Source organism: Prosopis cineraria, unplaced genomic scaffold (assembly GCF_029017545.1).
Source record: "Prosopis cineraria cultivar Desert tree isolate PC_DT_omini unplaced genomic scaffold, ASM2901754v1 PC7, whole genome shotgun sequence".
In the NCBI taxonomy this organism is placed as follows: Eukaryota; Viridiplantae; Streptophyta; class Magnoliopsida; order Fabales; family Fabaceae; genus Prosopis; species Prosopis cineraria.
The window spans coordinates 6,788,230-6,810,380 of record NW_026555338.1 but is presented as its reverse complement, the minus strand read 5'-3'; the positions used below and the strand labels follow the sequence as shown (position 1 = coordinate 6,810,380).

Genomic DNA, 22,151 nt, shown 5'->3' with positions numbered 1-22,151 from the left:
TTAGTCTAATTAGCTTCCCATTCTAATGGTAAACCACCAATACCACATGAATTTACAACATCTATTCCTCTCCCTATAGGTGAACTCTCGCCTTATATGATCTTGCCATAACAATTAGCAAGAAAATTTTAGACATCAATCATCATATCATGCTCAACAATATCACAACACAATCATGCTCAACACATATCTAAAATTTTCAATTTTTCTCTTTCATTGTCACCTGTACATACTTTCATGTCTACTCACAACAATAATCATACATAACATATATCTTTACAATTTTCATTCACATCAATTTCATCACATCACATAAACTTATTCATATTGCCACAACTTGTATCAAATATAAATTTATGAAATATAACATGATTATCAAATAATTTTTCACACACATAAAATCAATTAATTAAGCAAATGCACAAGCTAAATTTTCCTCAATTACCTCAAACATTTAAGAAGTCAAAGGTTACCCCTCAATCACAATTTGGTTTTTAAGCTAAATTCAAGCTTACCGATGCTTTACAAGCTTAGTCTAATTTAAAAATAATAAGAAGACTTCTAATTTAATTAATATTAGGCAAATTGTTTGTCCCTTCGTTGCTTGTCTTGCAAAAATCGAAATAAAGAAATTTTTTAAATATTAAGAGTTTAGTTTATTTATAATAATGATAGATAGTATATTAATCATAACATACAAGCACTAGACATTCTAAATAAAAAAGAATCAAATGACCTTAACTTTTACATACTTAAAAACACTAAAATTAGATTGAGAGAAGGTGTTAGTTGCATCATGCATTTGTAACAGAGTAGTCAAGCATCCAGTATAGCCTCCTCTTAATTCTATTATATCGCCTACATATCAACACACATCTTGCAGTGCGGCTAACTTTGGATTATGATCTACAAGTGTCACATCATTATTTGTTGCAATAGGGGATATGATAAAAGACAAGTCTCTATGACTCTAAGTTTGGATTATGCCTTTCTCTTCCATTCAAGAGGTTCATCATTTTTGTTTTGTAAGGACACATTAACAGTCAGAAGAGATTCCATAGGAGGGCACCACCATAAAGGTGTGACTTGTGAGTATGCTGTGGTGGCCATGTTAACTTTGTAGAAGAACTATATCATTTGATGGTCTGAGTAGTCCATCGTGAAGAATGGAGATGCACTCTCTCACACTGGACCCTTAAAGGTAAATTTGAAATCCATAGTAGGTATAGAATTTCTTTTATATACCACATGTACTTAAATTAGATGCATAAAATTTTAAATTTTATATACAAAATATAAAATTTAATATATTTTCCAATTTTTTTGATATTGTTTCTGTATTTTTAAATTTCACAATCACCTACGATCATGATAACTTTCAATTATATATAGATTTGTATCCCACAACAACTTTTGTAATTTTTAAATGAACATATTTTTAAATAGGTATTTTTTATAACTACCCAATTCCATATGCATTTTTTTTTTTTTTTGTGATTCAGCCATAATCAACTAAGCTCACTATTAAAAAAAATAAAAAAAATATTATTAGCATTAGAAATTATCCAAAGAACCGAATCATATCTTAATATTATGGAATTAATTTAAATTTAAAAACTAAATCAATGTATTTAAATTAATTTCATTTTCATAATAAAAATTTGCATTTAAAATTTAAGTTTCTAAAGTTTTATTTATTTTACAAAATATATAAATTTAAATAATAATTTTAATTTTAAGTTTTAAACTTATATTTAGTTTACAAAATACATAAATTTAAATAAAAATTTTAAGTAGCCATCCACAAGATAGAAAACGGTCGTGGGTATTGGAATTATCTACCACCTCATATAATTTTAAATAACATATATAACTTACAATCTAATTAGATTATATATTATATTTAGTTAATATTTTATTTTAACAAATATATAACAGTCGACACATTTATCAAGTATAATAACTATTTTAATATTGACTTTAGTTCATTTGAATAAAATTTGTTTAAACTATAGTTATGCCATCTAAATCCCTCACAATTTTTACTTTAATTATTAAATAATATATACTTCTAAAATTAGCTATTTAAAGTTTAAATCTGTAATTGTTACAAAATTTAAAATTTAAAATTTATATATTTTAACTACAACTCACTATATGCCATGTGATCGCTAGTTGCCTCCCAGACCTCTCCCTAATATGGTTATCCCCTTTAACCCATATTATCTCTCACAACCCACCTATTACATTTATCTCCAACAAAGCCACGACGTGAGAGATTATCACGAGTTTAGCTTTTTGCAATTGCTATAATATTATTTCTATGTTGGTCTTTTATTGTTGCATGCAATACTCCGATGTCCCATATGGCTGATTATGCTGTGTGAGATATTGATAACACCCATAAACAGTGGAAATCAAAGTTTGAATAGTCTAATTATGGTTTGTGACTTATACTAAGATGCAAGATGATGGTTTTGCGATTGAGATAATTTTCCAAGAGGAATTGATATATGCTTTATCAATTGTATTGATTTCTTTTGCATGTACTCTCCTGTCTTCTGACGTTGTTGTCATTTATGAATTGACAAAGTGATTGCATAGGAGCCTATATCCATTACGATATAGATAATTACATCACAAAAAGTGGATAAAAGAGTGGAGAATTTTGTGATTACCCAATTTGGAGTCAGTACAAACATTGGCTCATACAGAACAACACAACACAAGTACAAGATTCTTTTTCAATTTTCAACATCCATTAAAGCATTCTAGGATACAAGGAATATACACCCATGCCATTTCCACTTTACAAAGTTTGTAGATATTAACTTTGGTGTATCAAAGGATGAATTTTTAGTTGGTTTGACATTTCAACCCATCTTTTATTTTTGTCATATGTTATCTTTTGTCATTAAAAGAAAATGTGTTAATATTGTTCTTTTTCATTCTTTTCTTGTTAAATATGATTGAAAAGGTATCTGATGTTTGAGAGATACAAGTTTCTATGGTTAATGGAAACCCAGAACATAGGATCGATATAGAGTTGGAGGATGATTTGTACGTTAAGACCCCTTAATTACTTTTAATTTCAATATTTCTTTTTCTAATTTTGACTAATTTTGACATATTTTTTCCTTTTCTCCAATTACTGTAAGTTATTATCATCTTTCTCCCACACTGTGGGGCAATTTTGTTGAGGACATTATTAGCTACATGAATACATCTCCAAAATTTTCTATTATTGTCATCATCCAATGGTGCAAGATCAAAACTTCCATAAGTATATCTTTTTTTCTTTGGTACTATATATGTTTAATTATTGTTTACTACTTATGTATATAGATATACACATATATGTATATATAGAGCTTTCCATACGTTGCTTATTTTTAGCTACAAATCAAAAAAAAATCTCAAGCACCTTCTTTTGCCCATGCCTGTTGGTTCACCCATCAATCCATGAGGTTATTTCTTTCATAGAGAGGTACAATTTATATTTTTATCCAACTTTAAAAATTCATATTTCATTATTATTGTTCAAAAATAGTAGAACCTTTACAAAACTTTGATTAATATTTCTCCAAAGTATAGCACATAAAAAAGAATCTAATTACATATAACAATTTATAAATATCAATTACATATATTTGACTCAAAAAATATTATGATATATCAATATTAATATGAAACATTATTCATTTTTTGAAAAATGATTCTAAGTTAATATTTCATCGAAGTATAGCATAGAAAAAGCATGTAATTACATATAAAAATTTATGAATATTATATATATATATATATTTGAATAAAAAAGATTGTAATATATCAATATTAATTAATATTAATATATTAATATTAAATGTACTTTTCTTTCAAAAATTGCTACCGTTTCAATTCTCCATTCCTTCATTCCAACCCAATATCTCCCTTTCTCTATTATGGGTCATATGCACAATGGACTCTATGTGAGTATGTCATTCCCCTTGTTTTCAATGTTTGGATAAGTTTCTTTTCACATCCCTTTATTTCAATTCAAAAGAACATTTAGTTTTGTATTCTCACTCATGAAAATGAGTTCATTTGTTTCATTGCTTATCATGTGGATCTCTGATAATTAATAAGATATTTTTGGATACATGTAGCATGCAAGCCATGAATATTGATGTGGGTGAAGAACCCTTCCATTTGTGTAACAAGACAATCTTAAAAAATAATGATGACCCCAAGCATTTACTATTTCTAAATAATCTATTTAAAATAAAAAAATTAGAATTTTTATATTGCTAGGAAGCATAGGATACCACTTCTTTGGAAAAAAAATGTAAGAGAGGCAAAAATGATATTTTATAAAAATTTTAGGTCATTCATCGCGACTCACTGTGCACTCATCGTGGCAGACAATACTAAGACCATTCGCTATAGCCAATGCACATGTGTGCCTCGGCGAGCCTCCTCTATGTAGTTCATTGTGGCAAAGGCGCTATTCACCATAATGAGCTGCACAGATATGAAAACAACAAAAAATAGATCAGAGGGCCAACATTTAGTACACCCTAAATCTCTGTCTAACGTCTAAATGAGGCAATCTAGAAGTCTACAGAAAGCACATATATAACATCCTAAATTTCAATCCAAAAAAACTAGTTGCTAATCAGGGGTAAATTAGTAATTAGTGAATTGATTGTGGTTTGGATATTGATTTAATGTTTTGTGTTGGTTGGCTATTGTATTGATAGGATTGAAGGGTAGGATGACAATCTGGGACATAATGCACGAGCAATAGTAAGAGTTTTCTCACTATGCCACGCATCGTGGTAGAAGTTACACGTGCCATAATGCATGGTACAAATTTTTACTTAAAGGCTAAGTTAGAACTTGTGAAATCATAAGGGAGAAGTGAGGAAAATGTGTTTGGAGAGGAGGAGGTGTTGTGATTTGCTAAGGCTTGCAATATTCAAAGATCAGGAGTTTGCTTTGACTAGTGACTTGTAGAGTAAGTAATGTATATCCCTAAGCTTCATTTCTACCCCATTTTCATTGAATTTCATCAGTTGAGAAATTGAACCAAGAAGTTTTAAGGTGTTGGACTTTAAAAGAAAGGTCTAAAAAGGGCTATCGAATATGAGACTAAGGTTTTATGACTAATATAGAGTTAAATAGTTGAGCCTTGAGAATTTGGCTCATTTAGCCTAAAAAGTTAGGTTAAAAGGATGAAATTGTATGGATAAATGAGCTAGGAGGTTGTTATGATCATTTGACTAGCCTATAAGGCCAATGACTATAGATAATGGACTTATAAATTTACAGAGTCTAATTGAACTATTTTGTATGTTAAGGTATTCAGTTTAGTTGAATCAATGCCTATGTTAAGTGTTAAGAATTGACTGAGGGACATTGTGTTGTATATATTGAGCACGTATAACATTGCTCATGAGAATCTACACCCCTAGGAGCTTAGTGTGATTAGTAACCCCTAGAAGTAATAGTTAAAGGTGACAGTAACACTTTACTTGTTTGTTTATGAAATTGTTTACAAGTATTTTCATATAACTATGTGCATTGTGTTATGAACTGTTAAAGTAGCAGTATTGTGAAAGAGTATGCATGCAGATGTGTGAGTATATGAAATGAATTTGAAGAGACATATGCAGACATGTGCATTGCATTCGCAAGTATACAATGAATTATAGTTGGGGGACGTGGCCCTACACTGAGGAAGTCCAAGAAGTCTTGATGATCTAGAGTGTAGAGCTTGACTTCGCCAGGATGAACCTAAGAGAATCTTGATAATCCAGGGTGTAGAGCTTGACTCTGCCATAGTGGACCTAGAATATGGAATGGTCCATGATTATTCTTGAGACTAACGTAAGAGGTCATGGTCCTACTTTGTATAAGGCTAGGAAATCCTAAAGATCTAAAGCATAAAGCTTGACTCTGCCATGATGGACCTAAAAGACCACCCATATGTGGAGAGGATTACCTAGTTTGAGTAGTGGTATTGTAACACTTGCTCTGAATGTTATCCAAAAATCACATAATTCAAATAAACTAAGTGTGGTTAAGGAGTTGATCCTTTAACCAACTTAAGAAATAAATCATTTAAATCACTAAGCAAATACATGATTGCAAAGTAAACATTTAAAACCTAAAAAAAAATAATAGGTTCTACCTATAGCGCACGGAAGCAAGCTAGATGAAAGTGGAATAAAAAGATGCTGTCATGATAGCATTAAATTGCTGTCATGACAGCCCTCTTGGGCCAACTTCTGGGAGGTGCTGTTCCGTCATTCGACCTCCGATCGAAGTGATTTTAAAGATCACACATCAAATTCAAAGGGTATTATAAGTATACCAAATTTCAAAAAGATCCAACGGTCGGATTAGAAATTAGACATGTTAAAAGATTGGCTATTTTTGCTATCATGACAGCTAAAAGACAGTACCTCCAGACTAACTTTCGGGGTGCACCATTTCATCATCAGACCTCCGATCGGAGCAATTCCAAAGCCCATATGTCACTTTTAAATAGTACTATTAGCAAACCAAATTTTGGAAAGATCCAAAAGACAGATTGAATTTCGTGCATGTTGCAACATTAACAAATATTGCTGTCAAGACAGCACTTTTGCTGTCATGACAGTGTCCTCCAGACCAAATTCTAGAGTTCACTATTTCTCTATCTGGTATGCGATTGATGTGATTCTAAAGTCCACACAAAGATTATAAAAGGTTTTACTTCTGACCCAAATTTTAGAGAAATCCAATGGTCGGATTAAGATTTGGACACCCAGATGAAAAAGTGTAGTTTTTTGGTAAAAACCATTTTCAAAATTGTCCAAATCTCATCCTAATTGTCACAAGCTTGTGGGATCACTTTGGACATGTCAAATAGGATTAAAAACACCTGATAGAACATTTAAATAATAGAAAAATCCTTTATATCAAAATTTGACCACCCGGGTGCCATTTCCCAAAATGGACCCTAAACCCCCAAAATGCACAAATCACACAAGAGTGGTCAAAAACTATTCCAAATATCATATACACATATGAATACACACATTAAACATTTTCACTTGGCTCAGAGATCTTTGTGGGGCCCATGCACCCACTCTCTCTATCTAAGGTGTATGTTTGCCCATAGCACACCATTTGCAATGCAACCACTTTGCATTTGCTTGTGGAATCACATATATACCAAAATAAATATTTGCTTGTAGTGAAAACTTGATCTACTAAATAAATCTATTAAAACCACACACCATAGCTAAGTTTCTTAGCTACAAGTCTACAAGCAAACAAAAATTCATACACAAGCTATATAATCCACACATACTCACGCACATATACATAATCATATCCTACTAGCACCCTAATCCTAAATACATTACAATAGATTTGCTCAAAAGAAAGGGGTTGTAGTTCTTTACAATTCACAAACAACCCCTAGCTCTGCTCCTTTCCCTGTCCTCTATTAGTTCCTTCACCTGGACCTAGAAATATTGAAAAGAAAGGGGTGAGACAACCACAGTCTTAGTAACAGAGAAATCTATATTGATTATTACAAAGCAAGCTATAATCGAATAAATGAATAATAAATTCAACATAGTATATAATTTAGCCATTTAAAATGCATGAATGCATGACCTAGGCTGGTATGGCCTTTCATGACCAACAGAATGCCCCCTAGTACTCTTTAACTCACAGGTAAACCTTTATACCTACTTGTACCTCTACAAGTACAAAACATAATCTAAGGCATGATCTAATCTATCGAACCGCCTATGCCCCTTCGACGTGAATCCTGAGCAGTCAAAGCTAACTCCCTCCCAGAGCCAGCCTGACTTACTCTCAATGTGAGGGCTACCTTGACCTAGGCACTCAACCTCACACTTCATATGTTGGATTTCCTCCCCCACTAAGAGGTGTCGAACACTCAATACACTAACTACTTTAGTGCACTGAGCCCACAATACGTAAGGTAACACTAAGTACTGGCAATGTGCCATAGAATATCAAAAGTCCACACCTTCTCATTGGTGAACTCCTACCGAGATCATGCCTTTTATTTGTGTCTGCCTTTCCTAAGTATTGACCACTTCAACACTCTAAGGTAATATAAAATTTATAAATTTCCCTTAAATGGTTCCTTAGCCTATCTAAGGTATCTTACTTAATTACACTTCCTTAAGTGCAACTTCTATTCTTTATTATTACAATACATGCAAACAAATTTCGTTTCCATAAAAACAATGTTGTTAAACAATTAAAAAATATATTTACACTATAATCAAAGTAGTACCCCATAACCCCTTATAAAACACATTTAATCTTTTAAAACATGTAATGCATGATAGCTAGTAATATTTATTCAAAAATAGTTAAAACAAAGTAATAAGAAATATAAATTCTCCTGTTACCTCAATCCTTTGGTACCAAAAGAGTTCCTCTTATACAAAATAGGTCTCGGCTTGTTCCTTAACTTCCAAACAAATTCCACCAACAATCCCTACAATATATAAGTGATCCACATTACTTATCATGTCAAATAGCATTAATGAAGACTATAACTCATACCACACAACTTGGGTCAATGAGCCATAATCCATCCTAATGGTCCATATATTAAACCAACCATTCACATAGTATCACTTAACCACCAAAACCATTTATTAGCCATCATTAGGCTAATTTTCAATTTATATAATTTTTTATCAATTAAAAAACTTCACTTAATGTCACCAACTTTCACCATTAGCCCTTATAATGAAAACCAAACCTTAATTTAAATCTTATTGGGCTCAAATAGCAAAATTATAACTAAGTCAATAAGCTTAAACCATTGAGGAGAAAAACCCAATCTTTCAGGGTTTAATTTGTGCCCAAAACACCTCTTTTCATCTAATTATCCACTCAAAATATTAGATCACTATAGAAACTCAGAACATCCTCCCTAGAATCTAAAGAAACAAAAGCTTACAAGAATAAAGCCCTTAGGATCAAAATTTAGAAATTTTTTCTTCCAAAAATTGAAGAAAATCAAGAGGAAGGGAAAAGGATTGAAGTAGGGAGTTTATCTATCGTGTAGCTGAGCTCGCAACGGTCGCAAAGCCTCCTAAATCCAAGCCTAACTCCCTCTCTTTCTCTTCTCTTCTTCCTCTCTCACGTTCGTGCATTTCTTTCCTTGTTTCAATTTCTATTTTCTACGTTCTCTTTTCCTCTTAAATTGCTAATATAAGACTTTAGAGAAAATTACAATAAAGGGCCCAACATTTTTTATTATAGCACAAAAGCCTGGGTCAACTTTGGTAATTTTTCCTATAGTTAAAAATAAAATAAAACCTAACTTTTGCTTAGTAAAATTCAAACTCTAGATCTCTATCAAATTATTCTTAATTTTAATTTAATTATAGATATTTTATTTTATTTTTTTAAAATAAATTTGAGTCTTAAAATTTTTGGGATGTTACAGGTATTGTGAAACCTATTCTGTGTGACTAAAATTCCTGGTCTAAGGGTAGAGATTCCTCTACTAGGTAGAACCAGGAATGTATTAGCATGAGCATGATAAAATTGATGAGAATGAATTCTTATATATGCATACTATACTATTTTTATTGAATAACATACTACTTTATCTCTTATTTATGATTTTTCTTACTAATCAGTAATTGGGATTATCTTTGAGTTATCGGGATGTATGTCTCACTCTGTTACTTTTGTGCACAGGTGAATAGGCTGTAAGAAGACCAGAAAAGGAAGAGAGGAAATAGTAGCTTCATTTGGTAGTGGTATGACTACCATTGAGTGGAATGAATGTATAATATACTGTTAAAGTTTGAGTTGCCAACTAGGATGCATGAGTGTATGTGAAAGGAAAGATATGAATGTGTATATGAATTGTGTTGTGGAAACTTACTTGTCTATATGCGATGTTGCATCTCATTGAGGGTGTCTCAGTAGTGGGTATGTGGGTAGGCCTAGATACTAATCAAGCAAGTGTATGTCATTATGTAACTTGTTCCACTTGTATATATGTGTTGAATGTGAAATTGATTGTGAATTGTGTATATATGTGAGAACTTGACACAAATGGTGAGACTTAGCCCCATTTGAAAGAGTCGAATATATTGTGATTCCCAACTATATAGTGTGGCAGAGCCTTATATATAAGGGTCAAATGGTTAAAAGTGAAACAAATCTATTTGTTTATGTGTTATACAAATTGTGTCTCATATAAGTCTACAAGTATATAATGTGGTATTGAGAGGTCAATTTGAGTATATGATGTGATATATGTAATATAAAGTGTCAATCAGGTGTATATAGTCCTTTTAGACATGGTTTAAGGCCTAGAGTGGTCTAATGATGCAAGAAATGAGAATCAAGTACCTAGGGTGCAAGTTTTTGAAAGAAAAGTGACTTTTTAAACCTTGGGTGTTCAATTTTGGTTTGGACCATTGGATTGAGTCCAAACTTATCTCATTAGATAGATTATGTTATAAGCTTTGTGTGGACACTTGAATCACTCCGATCGGACCATAGATGTGGAAATGATGCATGACAAAAGTTCATCTTCTAAGCTGTTTATGACAACAGAAATTGTTATCATATGTGTAATGCTCATTGACATTACTATACGCTCCACTACAATTAATCCAATTACTTTGAAATCATTTAAGTTGTAAATATTGAAAGCATTAGGATCCCAATAAAATATTTTTAGAAATATCATTTCATAACTCATTCGGGTTATAAACCCTAACACACAAATACATACACAGCGGAAGCAACAAGTATTCGAGTACTGAATACCAAAAGAAACATGTGCATATAAGTAAACAAAGTGCAATTTTGCACCATGTGCTGTGGCATGTGGCATAGAGGCCACAGTCACTCATTATGTGCCATACGCTGCAACATGTGAGTACTTGTGCTGCTGTGCACACACTTGAATTTGCTATCAAATGGCAATTTCTAATACAAAATTCAAATGCGTGCCATTTTCACATATGATGTTCGGTTGGGATGGTTTAAGTGCCCACACGAAGCTTGTTTCAAAATCTAACTAATGACACTAGGTTTAACTCAATTTGATATCTCTATTAAAAATTGAACACCTAAGTGCATTTTGACCATTTTCTGCCAAAATTTTGCCACTTAAGTATCTCAATTTGAAACCAATTGTTATTAGCCACTTTTTAGGCCTTAACCAAGTCCAAATGGACAATACACACCTAATTTGACCACACACATGCACAATATATCACACATACAAACATTTGGCTTGTAAACTGCCCATTTCACACTTTGGGCCAAAATCACATTTTCACTTCTTTAATCTCATACATAGCTAAATTACCACCCAACCACTTCACATATCACATATTCACACATATACCAGGACTAGGGAGCTCAAAATCACAAAACACAATATGTACATGTTTGAATCCTATGGCAACTTATATATACTTACAGCTACTAACAATAATTTCATTACACTAAATTCTTACAAAGGCTTAGCGAGCAATCTCAACTCAGCTAATGTCTTTTTCCTTCGAACCACTAGCACCAAAGCCTGAAAAATGTAAATAACCACAGGTGAGATAAAAAATCTCAGTAACCAATATAGATCATTAAATGTCTATTACCACAGATAACCATGCTAAAGTAACAAAATAAAGTAATATCACACACACACACACACATATATATATCAAAGTATAAAGAAATATCATCTTTTCAAAACAACTCCCTACAAATACACACTAGCATGATTATCTAGTTACGAAACCTCCAATGCTCCCCGACATGAAATCATAGGCTTTTTTGGATCAACCACTTGTCAACCTGAGCACACTTTCGGTGGTAGAAATACCCAGCCAAAGGTAATCTAACTCACCTATAGACTATGGTTTCCCTCTTCACACACTTGTGATAGAGGTGTCGTTGACTCCCCTCACCCTATCGGCACTAGGGAGTTGCTAGACTATTCGAATGTCCCATGGTAACAATCCCATAATATGTTGTACTGGTTTTTCATGATAACAGCCCGTATAATACTGCACCAAATGTCCCATGGTACCAGCCTGACCATATGAATTTTATCACTCACATATCTTTACACACACACACCCCTATATATCCTAGGCGAACTCCCACCCCTTATGATCATGCTATTTCACAATTTTCACTACTTGTACACATTTCCACAACATATATACTTCCATATCATATATGTATCATTGAAATCAATAACTTTTCAAATTCATTTCACAATTCAAAGTCCATGCTAAAACCATTTCAATAACAATCATGTATAAAACTCATAAATTCACAATTTATCATTTGGTATTCACTTCTACACAGTTATAATAGTTAATAAACATAATAAACTATATGATTACCTCAACCCCAACTCTTCTGTTCGATAAAAAGAGTTACGCATGTAACTTCAACCCTATTCAAGCTCCTTTCTCACAATTTATGTGTCACACACTAGAATCTACACAAAATTAGCATTCCAAGTCAATTCTTCTATTGACCAAAAGTGTCAATTATCACATTTAAACACTTAATCGCTATCAATTCCACATTTCATACTCAATTATGCATATTGCCATTGATTATCCCTCATTCCAAGCTTTATCATTTCGACTCCAACCAATCACAAAGCACTAGCTTAGTTTTAAAGAACCTTTTTATTACTATAGGGCAAGAAATCAACTCCATAAAACTCTCGAATTCAATTTCTCACTCGTTAAAACTAAGAAAAAATAGGGTAGATTTAGAGGTTAAGGCAGTACATGACTTACACAATAAGTAACAGGTCAGAAACACCGTCCTTACTCTTGATTATGCTTGCCCTAGCACATCCCTTGCTCTTTTCCACGTCTGAGCTCTTCTCTCGTGTTCTCCCTTCTATTTCCATAAGCTAGACACGTCCCTATTAATCTAATTTTTTCTCCATGCGTCACGGCACATCTATCCCCCCATAACGCGTGGCATAATGAGGGAAATCCTCACTATGCTTACACGCTCTGCTTTGTGACTTCGCTCTTCTACTCATATTGGTTCACATAATGTCTTAATGAGTGAATATAACACTTTACCACTCAGAACCCTAATCCCACATTAAATCACTAATTCGTCCACTAATCAGTCATTAATGCAGGATTAGAAATTCAGGATGTTATAGTTTTCTCCTCCTTTTAAGAATTTTGTCCCTAAAATTGAAACAACTACTAACTCGCATATACCTAAGGGAACAAATGAGGGTATAGCTGTCTCATCTTAGCTTCTATCTCCCAGGTTGCATCACCAAGAGTCATACCCTTCCAGAATACTTTCACCAATCGAATAGTCTTGTTTTTCAATTGATTATCCTTCACATCCACTATTCGCTCAAGTTTTGCTCTATAGGTCATATTCTCTTGTAGCTCCACCTCTTCAGGCTCAATCACATAGGAAGGATCCGATTGATACTTCTTGAGTTGAGACACGTGGAATACACTATGAATCCTAAACAATTGTAGAGGTAAAGCAATTTGATAAGCAACTAGCCCGATTCTCTCTAAGACTTTAAATGGACTAATGAATCTAGGAGTCAATTTCTTGGCTCTAATTGATCTCTCAATTCCCATTATTGGTGTAACTTTCAGAAACACGTGATTGCCTACTAAAAACACCAATGATCTTCTTCAATTGACATAGCTCTTTTGCCTACTTTGAGCTGTTAATAACTTCTGCCATATTAACTCGATGTTCTGAGTGGTCTGGTCTACAATATCTAGTCTCACTATGCTTCTCTCACTCAGTTCGGTCTAACATAATGGCAATTTACATTTCCTTCCATATAAAGCTTCATATGAGGCCATTTAAATGCTGGAATGATACTATTGTTATACGCAAATTCAGCTATTGGCAAATAGCTCTCCCAACTACTATGCAACTCTAGCACACAAGATCACAACATATCTTCTAGAGTCTGAATAGTTCACTCACAACAAGGATAACTATAGTCTCCCTTATGCCAATATCATGTCTAATGTGGAGATTTCATGTAAAGTACACAGAGAAAAATGATAAGTTGAAAAAGCCAGCAAAGTTTGACAATATATCTCTATATAGAATGAAGCTAGTTGAAAAAGATGGCAATGGGTAGAGACAGATAGGACAATCAAAGGTGATGAAGCAACTGAGGATGGAGCCTCCAAGGAAAAGAAGGCCAAGTAGGATCAATCTCTCCCTTATAGCTGTTAACAAGTACAACAACATTCCTCCTCACACCAAATTGAAAGTCAAATCCATGCCCAACCTTTCCAACCTACCCAACCTTTGACACCAGAATTCATTTACCAATAAATATTTATTCTACAAGCCAAAACGGATTAGATTATGTCTAAAAGCTCTGCTCATGAAGAAATGTTCATGTCGTTGATGAAAAACATGATTCTGTGAACAATCACATTCAAGCAATTGTTGATCACCTCAAAATTCCTACACATGTATGCCAAAATCCTTTTGAGAAAGGAGAACCTTCAAGGAGTCACCCTCTCATCATTCCTCTCTTCATAATCTTGACCAATGACACCATAAGCAAAACACTTCTTCACCCTCTATTGGAGAGTCTTTCACCCTCTCTACACACAACAAATAATCCTCTCCACAAAATATATCTTACCATGAATAGCCACAACCTTCTAAAACTCCAAAACCTTCCTCACTTGAACCACAAAAACAATCCTCATATAAGAAATCACATTCTCCCTCACCTCCAATATTTCTGAAAAACAAAAGTCACCCTCACCTGTAAAAGAACAAACCCATCTTTCTTCAAACACCCTCTCTCCACATAACAAACAATCCTCTCCACAAAACAAATCACATCCTGCAAGGCCATAACCTTTTAAAAATAAAAAATCTTCCTCACTTGAACCGCAAAAAATCATGTCTTGAAAAACCAAAACATTCCTCATCTCCAAAGGCCCCTAAAAAATAAAAATCACCCTCACCTTCTACAAAACAAACCCATCCTTCTTCTAAATCCATTACTGATTCCTCTTCTACTACAAAATATTTCTAGAGGAAACATATGCCTTCTCATCATGTTGCCAAGCCATCAAAGCACTTAAAACATGTTGATCTTAAACCCTCTCCTTCCTCTCAACCCATACCACTTGCTTCTACTCAACCTTTAAATCTTTCTCCCATCTTTAGTGTTCCTCATACTCCACCCTTGAATGCTCCTGAAGTGTCAATTGATCCAACCAAAAGTATTTTCCAATGTTCTGACTGGTGAAAGACAATTTTTACCCCTAAACTTATTTTTAAGGAGCATTGAGCACCATGAACTAAAAGGTGGGGCAATATCCCCCCTAAATAATTTTTTTAAGAGCAAAATGGTTCTTCCGTCAAAGATCTATCATCTTTTATGTTATCTAATGACGTGGAATAGTTGTATTTGACCCATTCTATTGTTGTTTCACTACTAAAATTAGGCTTGTTTCCTACCATTATCTTTGCCACTTCCAACCCTTTTGGTTCACATCAAATGGCCAAAATAGGTAAGAATGTTTTTTTATCACAATATATGCTACTAAAAAAATATTTAGGGGGATATTACCCCATCCTTCAATATAGAGTGCCTAACGTTCCTTAAAAAAATTTATGTGAAAAAATGGTCTTTTGTCCATGTTATGATCGAGAAGCATTTTGAAGATTGTTAGTTACCCATGGCTCCTTAAAAAAGGAAACTCCTTACTTTTTTTTGATAAAGGAGAGGCTAAGCCCAATTACAAGAACAAATTAAACAGAGTTTGGGGATTGGGCCCCCATAATCTCCCTATGCACAATGTCCTTTAGGAAAAAAGGAACATGATCGAAAATCTCAGATTTGTCTATTCCTCTTTTAGCCAACTTATCCGCAACACAGTTCTGATGGCGAGGCACATAATTAATCTTCACTTTCTAGTTGTAGAGTAGCAAATTAGAAATTTGCAGCAACACCAAGCTAGAAGAGCTTCGCACCTCATTTCCTTCTTGGAGAAAGTGAACAAGTACTTTAGAATCAGATTCTAAAATAACCTCTTTGAATCCCATGTCCCATACAAACTTGAGACCCTTTAGCATAGCCCATTCTTCTGCCTCAAAAGGATTACAGCTACCAATTTGAGAAGAGAATCCAGCAATCTACACCCCTTTATGATCCCTCAAAATTCCCCCACAACCCGCCTTATTAGTCGATTGAGAGACAACTCTATCAACATTCAACTTTACCCAACTATGAGGTGGAGGTTTCCTGAATTGAGTAATGTCACTTGAATGAATAATATCCATTGTATTCTCCTCTCCATGAATGGTAAAATAATTCCATGAGTTTAATATAATACTAGTTGGGTCAGGAGGTTTTTGCAAATTTTGAAAAATGAAATTATTCCTCCACAGCTATAACTTCCAAATACCAATACCCCAAATTAGGCTCCACTTATAAGAAAAGTTAGAGCCAAATTTCAACTTAAGATTGAAAGTAAACCAGTCACTCAGATTAGCAGCAAAGAAATTAGAGTAATAACTTCTAGGGAAAAGCTTGCGCCACATACTCTTTGCATAAGTACAGTCCCTTAGAATGTGGATAACATCTTCATTTGCATCTTGGCACCACTGGCATAAAGACGAACAACCAGCCCAAGAACTCCTCCATGAATTAGTTGGAAGCCGATTATGAATAGAGATCCATATAAATAAGTGAATTTTTTCCACACCCTTCCATTTCCAGATAAGCTTAAAAACAGGATCATACAAATCAGGAATTAATTTTTCTATCATGAAATAAGCACTTTTAAGAGTAAAATTTCCATTAGCATTCCCATTCCAAACCATTATATCACATCCAGCACCTTGCAGCGGAGGAAGGATAGCAATGAGCCGCTGAGTCACCTCTCGAGGGAGTAATTTTGATATTCGAGCCAAGTCCCAATACCCATACTTAACCCAATCAGCCACACAAGTATTTTTTTCCTCCTCGGTTAAAGGTCTGAAAATAAAATCTTGAATTTTCTTATCAGGAAAAAGCCAAACATCCTCAAAAAACTAACTTGTTGGCCGTTTCTTATTTGCCACCTAGTACCCTCTTGTATAACATCCTTTTGCTGACAGATGAACTTCCACAGCTGTGAATCTTGTATTTTAATATTCAGAAAACTCTCTTCTGATCTGAACATATATTTATTTTGTAGAACTTCAACCCACAAACCTTTAGATCCTGCAAGTAACTTCCATGCGAGTTTCACACCACATGCCTTATTCACAGAAGAAAGCTTTTTAAAACCCAGACCACCATAAGTCTTTAGTAAAGAGACTTTTTCCCAACTTAGAGGATGAAAACCAGAGTTTCCATTATATCCCCAAATGAAGTTTCTTTAAAGCTTTTCAATTTCATGACAGATCGCTATTAGCACCTTAGCGACCTGCATCGGGTATAATGGAATAGAGCTTAGCACGGATTTTGCAAGAGTAACTCTTTCAACAGTAGTTAAGCAGTTGGACTTCCACGCTGCCAGTTTGCTTTTAACCTTATTCACAATATACTGAAACTTGTTCATTGACTTTCGTTCCATAGATAGAGGAAAACCTAAATAATGTCCAATTTCTGCAGAAATCTTTATCCCCATAATTCTTTTTATTCTGCCCTTGAGATCTGGAGGGATATTTTTGGAAAAGAAGAGAGATGACTTGGATCTATTCACTCTCTCTCCTGATGCCTTACAAAACTTATCCAGACAATCAATCACAATCTGAGCTTGTGTTTCACTAGCCTCTCCAAACAGTAATAAATCATCTGCAAACATAAGATGAGACACTGCAGGCCCTTGCTTTGTAACATAGATGGGTCACCACTGGTTGGAATCCACAGCATTAGTAATCAAATGTGAAAACCTATCCATGCACAGCATAAACAAAAAAGGTGAGATGGGATCTCCTTGACGAAGTCCCCTTTGCGGACCAAAAAATTCAGATTCTAACCCATTCCACAGAACATTATAAGAAACAGTTGAAACGCAATCCATAAGTAAATGAATAAGTTTATCGCTCATCCCTGCATCTCGAAGAACTGTGTGAAGAAAATCCCATCTAATCCGATCATAAGCTTTCTCCAAATCTATCTTCATTACAAAGAAGCCTTTTCTCCTTTTTGATTTCTTCATAGTATGTAAAATCTCTTGGCCCACAATAATATTATCCTGAATTTGTCTTCACGGTATAAACCTTGCTTGAAAAGGAGAAATTAAGCTATCCATACATCTTTTCAACCTATGAGTAAGAATTTTACTAACACATTTGTAATGAGCCATGCATAAGGAGATTGGACGAAAATGACCAACCAACTCAGGCTTGTCTCTTTTAGGAATAAGAGAGATGAGTGTTTTGTTAGCTTCATCTAAAGATATCTTATTATCAAAAGCTTCCATAACAAAATTACACAGTGTATTCCCCACTGTTTCCCAATTAGCTTGAAAGAAAATGGGTGAGAAACCATCATATCCAGGTGCTTTATATGGCCCTATAGAGAAAAGAGCCCTCCTAACTTCCTCCTTAGAAGGAGTCGCATCTAAGTTCGCTAAAATAGAATGATCCAAAGCTGGAAAGGAGGCATTAGTAGTGAGTTCAAAGTCATCATCACAAAAATCAGAGATATATATGTCTTTAAAATACTGGACAACTAAATCTCGGAGTTCAGTTTCATCTTCCACCCAGCTACCCACATCATTTTTTAGAGTTACAACTCTATTTCTCCTTCTTCTCATCTTGGTTTTCAGATGATAATACCTAGTATTACGATCACCACTATTTATCCATTCAGTACGTGCTTTCTGGAACCATTTAGTTTCTTCCCATTTAAGAATTTCATCTAATTCCCTTTGAAGAGAAAATTCTAAATCCACCAAAAAATTAGAAAAGGGATAAGCTGTAGAATTTTGAATTCCTCTTAGCCTAGCCATAATATTCTTTTTCTTTTGTTCAACAAAACCAAATACCTCTTTATTCCACACCATAAGAGAATGCTTGAAATCATTCAAGTTTTTGTTTAAATTATCATCAACATGCCAGCTGTCTAGTAAAAATTCTTTGAAATTATAATGAGATAACCACATAGCCTCAAAACGAAAAGGTCTTTTCCCTCTTCCAAGAGCTTGAGTATCATGTATCTTGATGGAAATTGGATTATGATCAGAGAAGAGAGTCCGTGGCAGTACCTTAACAGCACAATCAGAGAATTCTGAAATGAAAGAAGAGTTGGCGAGAGCACGATCCAATCTCTCATACAATCGTGAGCACCCATGCATGCGAGGACCCTTCCAGGTGAATTTGGGTCCTGACGATCCCATATCCAAAAGTGAGCAATCATCAATTCTTTCACTAAACCAAGTGTACCTATTTGAGTTTCCGGCCTTTCCTCCAATTCGCTCTACTGGTGAGGTTATATCATTAAAATCACCATAAACAATCCATGGTTCTAATATGGTGGTAGAAAGGAGTTTTAATCGAGCCCAAAGCTCTTCTCTCAAATTCAAATGGGGTAATGCATAAACAGCTGTTGCCAAAAAAATCGCAACTCATTTTAGGAGGCAATGCATATGGAAAAACTGGCGATCTGCTTCGATTATTTGTACATCAATCTCATCACTCTTCCAAGCTACTGCCAAACCACCTAAATGACCAATACTAGGGATTATCTTTATCATATCAAAACCGAGGCTTTTGATTTTTTGAAGACGCAATGCATCATCACAGCGTGTATCAGCTAGGACAATGAGGTTGGGCTTTGGCCCCTTTAAGACCTCCTTTAAATTCTTAAGGAGTCCATTACCACAATATCCCCTGGTATTCCAATAAAGCATATTAATCATAAAATCGTAATAAAAAAAAATAGAGTCAGCCCAAACAAACACAGAAAGCCCAATCTAACATTGGGTTTCTGGCACAACAATCTCCCCACTCAATTTACTTGACGCTGGCTCAGTTTGCATTGGGCTTTCAAGTTCTAGCCTAAAATGGTTATCTCCTAGATCATTTTCTTGTATGGATCTTTCACCTAGATCAATTGGCATAAATTGACCCAATTCCTCAACATGAATATTCACTTTGTGGGCCCCCTCTTGAATCATTTCCTCATCCTCTTTATGATCCTCTCCGTCACCCATAGTAATCATCAGCATGTCTTTTTGCCTCTTGTGGTTCACGAACATATCCCTTGTCCTTTTCTCTGCTCTTCTTTGCTTTTCTTGCTTTTGTACAGCTAAAATGTGATCGTTGGTGTCCCCTATAATTACGCCTAATTCCTGGAACACATCCTTTTCTGCAGCCATTGTCCTTTTCGCCTTGGCCTGTCTTCTTTTCGTTCTACATTGTAGGGCTACCACTTCCTCTGTTTCCTCATTTGCTCCCGTCTCATTCAAAACCCTATTCTCTTTTACCTGAAATTGGTGATCCTCTTTAGCCAAAATACCAAACCTAGAACCTGCCACATTGTACTGCTCGTTGTCTCCTTGTTTCTCCTTCCCTCTCCTTAAGCGTCTTTGCTTCTATACCACTGTCCATGTCTCTTGAGTTATCACTTGCTCTCCTATGTCGTTTCCTCCATCAACCTTCTTCTGTACATTTGGCTCCATGGATTCACCATTACACTCAACTTGACTTCCAGTTTTCTTCATAGGACATACTTCATGTCTATGACCATATACTCCACAGCTCGAACATAAGAGAGGCAAGCCTTCATACTCAAGATGATATTCTTCGCCATCTAAAACAAAACCTGACATTAACTGCTTTTCTAGTTCCACTAATACACAAATTCAAGCATAATGTCCTCTTAAGTGGCAAGAAGTATTCATATCCACTTTAATCGTCTTTCCTATTCTGTCGCCAATGTAAGTTAACGCATCCATATCATAGTACTCCAAGAAAACTCTGGGAACCCGAACCCAAACAGCAACCTTATCTATCGCTGCACTTTCTGGTTTAAATCTGGGTTCCCATGGTCTAACTGTTAAGTAATGATCGTATATCATCCATGGTCCACCTGTAAGCGCATTAAAGTAATCCTCTTTGTTAGTAAGCTTGACAACATAATAACCATGACCAATGTTGATAAGCTTTATGACCCCTTTCTTCGCCCAGAAAGACTGGACTAGAGCCTCTAGAGCTTTGAAGCCAATACTCCTTCCCAGTAACTTCACTATAACTGCTCTCTTCCAAGCCTTATAGAGCCTTTTCTTCACTCTGTTAGAGAAAATAAAAGTGGGAAAGTTTCTCATTGGATCTTCTACTGTCTTGAAATCAGGTTCCTCATTAGTTAGCCCCTTGAATCCAGAGTTTTGCGAAGCAACATTCTCAGAATCCTCCCCACCGACATCTTCAATATCATCATCAGAGAGGTCATCGTCCATACAAACACCTTTAAGCTTTTCTGCAAAGGAGGGCTTATTACTTGGACCAGAAGCTATAGCTGCTCCTAGTACTGGCCAATCATCCTGTAGAATCCCACCTCCTATAGCACCCTCTGCATTTTTAATCTTTTTAGAGCTTCTCATCAGTTGATCATCCTCTTCTATTGAGCTCGATCGTGCAACCATGGATGGAAATATCCAGAGCAACACGAGTTAGGCTTCTTGTTGTTTCCTTACTCTAGATTTGAATGGGGTACATATGGATGTTTTACGAAAAAGAAGGCAGCAAACTCATTAGCACTATTATAAAGAATATTAGGGTGATTTTTTGAAAATCTACTTCTCATAATTTGATTTGGCAATTTGGTCTCCAAAAGAAAAGTATGCTTTTAATTTATATTTTAGTTACTTGATTCATATACCAGGCCATTTGTTTTTATTTCCTTAAACTCTATCCGCCTTTCATTTTTTTTTCCAAGAAAAATATCAGTGCCGTAATTAATATGTCAAAAGAGCAGAAAGATATTGATAAATTTCATTTTGCTTGAGTGAGTTTATTTGCAGCTATCAAAATTGCAAAACCAATATCATAGAACTCATGGGTGATGTTATGTTGGTTGTTGTCTGCTAGATCAATCTCATAGTAGCGCCACAAAAACATTTGTTCTTAGAAAAGTATGGAAAAAAGTGATGCTTGTG

The 22,151-nt window shown here is 34.6% G+C and overlaps 3 protein-coding genes across 3 annotated transcripts; all 3 read right to left on the bottom strand.

Moving 5' to 3' along the window:
- Positions 1-13,262: 13,262 nt before the first annotated feature.
- Positions 13,263-13,646, bottom strand: LOC129316443 (uncharacterized). Its single transcript, XM_054960872.1, has one exon. The coding sequence runs from the start codon at positions 13,644-13,646 to the stop codon at positions 13,263-13,265; it is 384 nt and encodes a 127-aa protein (XP_054816847.1).
- Positions 13,647-17,423: 3,777 nt separating this feature from the next.
- Positions 17,424-20,825, bottom strand: LOC129316442 (uncharacterized). The gene is made up of 5 exons (XM_054960871.1): positions 20,595-20,825; positions 20,017-20,480; positions 19,691-19,884; positions 18,387-19,597; positions 17,424-17,876 (listed from the first exon to the last, which is right to left on the bottom strand). The coding sequence occupies exons 1-5, from the start codon at positions 20,823-20,825 to the stop codon at positions 17,424-17,426; spliced, it is 2,553 nt and encodes an 850-aa protein (XP_054816846.1).
- A 33-nt stretch (positions 20,826-20,858) lies between these two features.
- On the bottom strand, positions 20,859-21,638 carry LOC129316441 (uncharacterized). Its single transcript, XM_054960870.1, has one exon. The coding sequence runs from the start codon at positions 21,636-21,638 to the stop codon at positions 20,859-20,861; it is 780 nt and encodes a 259-aa protein (XP_054816845.1).
- Between the last annotated feature and the right edge of the window lie 513 nt (positions 21,639-22,151).